Source organism: Galendromus occidentalis, unplaced genomic scaffold, assembly GCF_000255335.2.
Source record: "Galendromus occidentalis unplaced genomic scaffold, Mocc_1.1 scf7180000077524, whole genome shotgun sequence".
In the NCBI taxonomy this organism is placed as follows: domain Eukaryota; kingdom Metazoa; phylum Arthropoda; class Arachnida; order Mesostigmata; family Phytoseiidae; genus Galendromus; species Galendromus occidentalis.
In genome coordinates this window covers 1,061,274-1,067,455 of record NW_003805512.1, presented here as the reverse complement: position 1 = coordinate 1,067,455, position 6,182 = coordinate 1,061,274, and the positions used below count along the sequence as shown (strand labels likewise).

The following is a 6,182-nucleotide window of genomic DNA, read 5'->3' as shown; positions in this document are numbered from 1 at the left end:
ATGGTCCGGGTGAGACTCAGACTCTCCCATGCGGTCGACATGCTCCACATCGTCGTAGAATACTCCAGAGAGGTCTCGAGGCTTGATTTCCAGCCGGATAAATTGGAGAAGACCGTCTGCCCCGAGCAGCCACCACGGAACAGCCTTGTACGTGTGGCCTGAGGATGGCAGTCCCTAGAACAATCGTCGTGTTTGCTATGCCTATACCTTGTACACATATTAATATCCCGATAGACTGCCTCCTCTTGTTGTCTACTGTGACGTGCGACCGTAACTCCGCTCGGCTTTGTCTGCAGGTGTTGGAATCTCGCTCCGCGCATGCACCGCCATCAGCGCCGATAATAATCAGGCCGCTCCTATGCTGTTGACTGACCGAGGCTGCACTAGAGAAGACCTTTCGATGGACACGCTCAGCCCCGAGCGTCGCTGGGGATTCCCACAAGAACGCGATGTCGATGCTGCTTCCTCTCCGTGCGTTCCTGACGCTTCAACGTATAGAGAACGCACGAGCAAAACTAAATACGGCGAGACGTGTCTCCACTACGGTCTCGATTGTCTGTATTGATCAGTCTGGAGTGGTACAGACCGTTTCTGTATAGTCGCGGGAACGCTCAGGTTTCTCTCCGGAGAGCCAGATACCGGCGAGAAGACGAAGCCCTCGGACTCAGCGAATACGAATCAATCTCATCGCAAGCTTCGGGCCGTATATTCATACTTCGACGGCCCCGCTAATCCACAGATGAGAGTTCGCCCCAACTGATTGCGCATGGGGACGGGCTGTCGACGCGAGTATGTTCTTGGCTGCCGGGCTCCATTGGATCGAGGGAGCAGATCTCGGTGGATTCTGCAAGTTCGGTACTTAGTTAGACGAGTCACCGGAGACATTCAGCCTCGGGCGATACACTACTGTGCGTAGCCGTTTTTCAAGGGAACCTCATCTAGCGCCGCGCTTAAAACATTGGTCGCAGCGGAGGCTCTAACGCCAAGCTCGGGTCGATGGCTTCGCTAGACCGCGGAATAAAGCTCAAAGTAGTATATTTTCTTTCGAGCAGTCTCTACAACTTCCGGAGGAATACGTCGGCCCTCGTCGCCTCTCCTTCGCGGGGCGCCTGTCTCGTCGTACCGTATGCTCCCCCGGAGAGCTCTCAAGTTACCTGCTCAAGTTCAAGGGTTCAGCGAGTTTGCAGACGCATCGATGACCCCTGAATTGGGCAAGGCAGAGCGAGTGAATTGATGAGTCTTCGGAGGCTTAGCGGGAGCAGAGTCCTGCAAGAGAGATTTGGAATCTAGGAGGAGCAATTGCTTCATCGAACTTCGTACCGATTGGTTTCTCGAGTGCTCAAAAAAGCCGCACCCGGGAACTATTTGGCGGATTTCCCGCATGGAACATTCCGTATCCGAGTATTCGGCTGTCTCTTTTGTCCTTGAGAATCGTACGCTCACTGAAGGAAGAGCATTGAAGACTCTCGGAAAGTTTGTCTCGGTTGTCGAATTCTCGTAAGCCATCGTGACAAGCTTGACCTTTCAAAGCCGTCGTCTGACCTATCCAGACCATGGACAAGGCTCACCGAGGAGGAGCTTAGTGGAGGAATGCACGAATCAAAATTTCGAGGCAGATCGGGGCATTCTGCATTCGAATCCAGCCCAGGATCTCCGACTAGTTGTGCGTGGGAATGCCTGACTTGGACGCTGAATAGCTCATAAATACCACGGAGTAGAAGTCGGGCGAGAAAGCGAGCTGGAGATTCCCATTCTACCTGCTCAGCTCCTATAGAATTCACCCCTGTTCCCAATGAAGACGATGACCACCGCAGACGATGATGCTATCAAAGCTTACGGGTTGGAATGGAACGTCACGGAGTCGGTGATTATTTATTCGGAATACCTAGCGAGCGTTACTGCTCAGACCGTAGGCAAGAGGGATTCCACAGGGGCTGAGCTAGCGCTCCGCATTCTATTCAATCCTCTTTCGGGATGGGGGTTCTTCGCCTGTTTCATTTTCCTCGCGCCGCTGAGGCTTCGAATCAGACTTGAGTGGAAATTCTTCCGATCTTTTTGCAATCCCCTGTCGCGCCCAGTGTCAGTTGCCATCAGGTACGCACACGATGAGGCCCTTCCGGGTCAGGGCCGCCAATGAAAAAGTCTCAACCTGGCGATTCACGGCCTCATCCGCTATCCTTCTGACGGTTCAGGGTATCCTTTCGACTCCATACAGCTCGCAAGCGAATTCGGGTGTGATCATGGCGGCAGGTTTGCCATTCTCGACGCTACTCGGTAGTTCCCTCGGCACCAGGGTGAAGAGTTATAACTAGCCGCTGGGTACATCGTAGAAACGGAAATGGAAAACGCTTATATTCTTGTCGAGGGGAATGAACCCGCATTTCTCTCATTCAGGGGGTTCGAGTCGGAGCGGAGTGCTTGATCATTTTTCAGGAGGTCTAGGATCAAGGCCGATTCTTCCGATCTCATCGAAAGGCTCCAATCGCGAACGCCGTCAGAGCGAAACACCGACCGAAAGAAACATCGGGGAGCTGCCGCTCCGTGAGCTTGAGGTTTCGAATTACAATACTCGTGTTTTCTTATGATCAAGTCGTCGGGGCCGATCACATTCATCCAAGCAAGGCTTCAAGCTCTCGCCGACGTGAAATGAAGCCTATTCAATACGTCCATATACGAATAATGCTCCCGCCCGGCTCCGCTCATGCATGGGCTGAGAGCAGCCTCTACCTGATCTGTGGGAATGGAGCGGAGACACGAAAAAACTCTTCGCTGACACGTCAGCAGCAGCGGTACCGAGGACCGGCATTGCATGGTCGCTATCGGATCCTCTAAACCCTGAAAGAATGCTCCTCTGCTCCAGACGAAGTTTGCTCCCTTCGGTGAGCCCTTGTCCGGATTGAACTGTCTTACGAAACACCCGCGAGAGCAGCTGCGGAGAAGCTAGAAGATCCAAGCTTCCACCGTGGAAAAACCCGCTGATCCACTTCGCACGGGGCTTTAATCGTGCTTCTGAGAGGATAACCATCGGACCCATAGAGCACCGATGACAGCTTGTTCCGCCCCTCTCGGCGTTAAGCCGAAGCCCCACGAAGCTTCCTGTCTCAGCAAGCTAGAAGCGCTCTTGCTTGATGTGGATTCCATCTAAGTGCCCGGAAAACGAACGGAAAGCGAGTCCCCATTACCCCCATGGGGTAATGTTGGCGTTCGAGCCCGCCCCTTGCTCGGCTGGACGCACGGAATCAAGCCAACGGAAACAACTTCCCCCTTAGAGGAGAAAAACGATGAGGCGCACGGATTCGGTTCTATTGAACGTGATATTCTGACCAGAAAGCGTATACAAACAGTCGCTCATTCATTCAATCAATGCGCCAGCTCAGAAATCGCTGAAGTGTCCTCCGTGAGAGTCCCTCGCGCTTGCCAGAGAATTGTCCGCCGATACAAAGGTATCGAAGTTTTGAGGTTTCAAGTCCCACTTCATGAGAATTCTCTTCTCGTAGAGACTGAGGAAATCGATCTCCCGGAACCAGGCATGGCCCTTCACGGCTGCGGCGCCATCACCGAGGGCGCCAAGTCTCCTCGCGAAGTCTTTCTTAAGAAGATTCCTTATGAGGTCTTCTGCGTCGGGATGGATAATTTTTTTCTGATTGGCGTCGAGCTTAATATCGGCTCTTTTGATTTTTCTGATCAAATCGGTACTGCGCTTCCCTTTATCGGGAGCGAAGGGAATGTCTCCGAGCAGAAGATCGTATAGTATCACACCAAAAGACCACCAGTCAACGTTGTGGTCGATGGAATCGGTCGCGAACTGTTCTGGTGCCATGTATGGAATCGTCCCGAAGGCGCTAGGGACCCAGCCCGTGAGTTTAGACGCCAGCTTGAAATTAGTCAATTTCAGGTAACCATCGTGGAAAAGCAGAATGTTCGCTGGCTTCAGGTTGCGATATATGATTTTGCACGCTTGCAAATACTCGAGTCCTAGAATTATTTGAGCTGCGATGAGCTTGCTCAAGTTCTCCGGAACCTTGTCGTACAGGTCGAATATCCTCTCAAGGGTGCCATAGAGTGGGTACTCGGAGACGAAATATACACTTGAATTGTCTTGGAACGCGTAGAGAAGTTTGTCGATGAATGGGGATCGGGCCGCATACTGAATTTTCTTTTCGCGAGATAGCGTGTTCTTCTGCTCGGTCTCGTTGAAGTAAATCTTCCTCAGCACTCGGAGAGTGCACTCCTCTCTAGTGATGAGGTGCTGAGCGCGGAACACTTTCACACGGGCGGTGGCCCGGATCGTCCTCAACAGCTTGAAATCCCCATACTGAGCTCTCGGGCATTCGTCATCGGCGAATCTCTTGTTGAAGTTTTTCTCTTCGCTTGCGAGGTATGTCCTGTAGAGCTCCTGCGGGGTGAGGCTCATCGTTGTTTTCCAAGGTGAGAGCTTATAGGAACGATGTTTAGGCGCAGAACTCTTATCGACGGCCTCTCGAAGTTCGCCACCGATGGCAGTTCTAGACTTACCAGTTCTGATGACGGACTCAAACCGCCAAGGATAGCCGGATACCCACGTTCAGAGCGCGGGCTTCATTACTCGGTTCGATTTTGGGAATCTGGGATAATCCGAGCACAGACGGATTCCGATGATCACGAAGCCGAAGTAAACTATCGATACCAAGACTTAATTCGTTCTCGGAAGACTAAACATTTGTATATCGCTGAGGCATCGGTGAACGATTGGGATGAGTCCATCGATGGCCCGCCAGTGAGCTCCGTTATACCCCATCCATGGACCAGCCTTCCGTGTCTTCGCTTTTCCCACGGAGGAATCGGACGGAATCTACTTCCATGTACATATAATGCACCCTGAAGTCCTATGCCGGCCAGATTCGCTTTACTTGCTGGCTTATGCTGCTTGAGCTCTCGTGCTCATGGCGAGCTCATGGAGATATACCCATACCTCCTCTCGCTCCGGGCAGAGAAGGTGCCGCTGCGTTCCTTACTAAGAGTCCTTGTGGAAATTCGCTGCGAGATTTTCTAACGGGAGTTTTCAACGGACATTCCGTACGGAAACTTGCGCTGCCCAAAGATGCGAGTTTCATGAGGCGAAAAGCACCATCTTCCATGAATAGGAAATCCAGCGAGACGCCATCGCCGCCGCTCACCGGCTCGAGGGGGAGGGCATTCCTGAAATTTTCTTGCGCAGGCTGATATTTGCTCAATGCACACGAGCCGCGGCGCGGTCCAAGTGAAACCGCATCAGCAGCTCAGATCACTTCTTTCGATCAGAGAAGGATCGACGAGCGGCGAATTCCGCATCTGCCTTCCTCGGCGAGTCGAATTGTGTTCGCCTTCGAAATGCACGACGCGTTGAGCACTCGGGCCATCAGGTTTTCGGGCCATCAGGTTTTCGGGCCAATGATTTTCGGCCATCATTTCGTGCCATCAATTGTACTCAAGCTGTACGCGGACCTTGGGCCCGCGTACAGCTTCCGCGTTCCAAATCGGCCGGCCTCCAGTAGCGGACCCAGGGGGGGTCCCCAAAGTCTTCATCCGTAATGCTATTGCATACGAGCGGGTACCCATTTTGGACCCTTTGACCCCCCGAAAATCGGTCTTCCCCCCGAAAAAAATTCCTGGGTACGCTCCTGCCAGCCTCCCTCCCGAATTCACGACCTGATCTTATATTCATCCCGTATCCCCAGCCACCGATTCTCGCATACCTTCCAAAATTCTCTCCGTTGAGATCTATTAGTCTCGGCAGATTTTAGCTGTCAGTCTGACCAGGAGGTCAACGAAGCGGGCTATACGATAAGCGTGGCCGCACTTCTTTTCCAGGCCCTAACAAGGAGCTTCGTGAACTACCCAAGCCCACGGGCTATTCGTGGAATACATACACGTGAGAGGGATGAATGATACAATAAACGAATTCCCGAAGTTCGGATCTCTGCTGCCTCGTGTCGAGCGAAACAAACAGCGGAGACTCGACATCTCGCGGGACGCTATACATTGAACTCAAAGATTGGTGTAGAGCGACAACTGGAGCATGCGTCTCATGGATTTCTTGAATGAGATCGATATGTTTCTATGATACGGGAACGGATCCGGGCTCGGGACTATTTACTTTCAGAAGACCCGGTTTGTGTAGATATCTGGGAAAGTGAGAAGCGGAAGAGCTCCGGGATCCGGCA

General features: G+C 52.5%; 1 protein-coding gene across 1 annotated transcript; it reads right to left on the bottom strand.

Annotated features, from left to right (window-relative positions):
• Positions 1-3,373: 3,373 nt before the first annotated feature.
• Positions 3,374-4,414, bottom strand: LOC100898375 (cAMP-dependent protein kinase catalytic subunit beta-like). The gene has a single exon (XM_003747706.1). The coding sequence runs from the start codon at positions 4,412-4,414 to the stop codon at positions 3,374-3,376; it is 1,041 nt and encodes a 346-aa protein (XP_003747754.1).
• Positions 4,415-6,182: the final 1,768 nt, after the last annotated feature.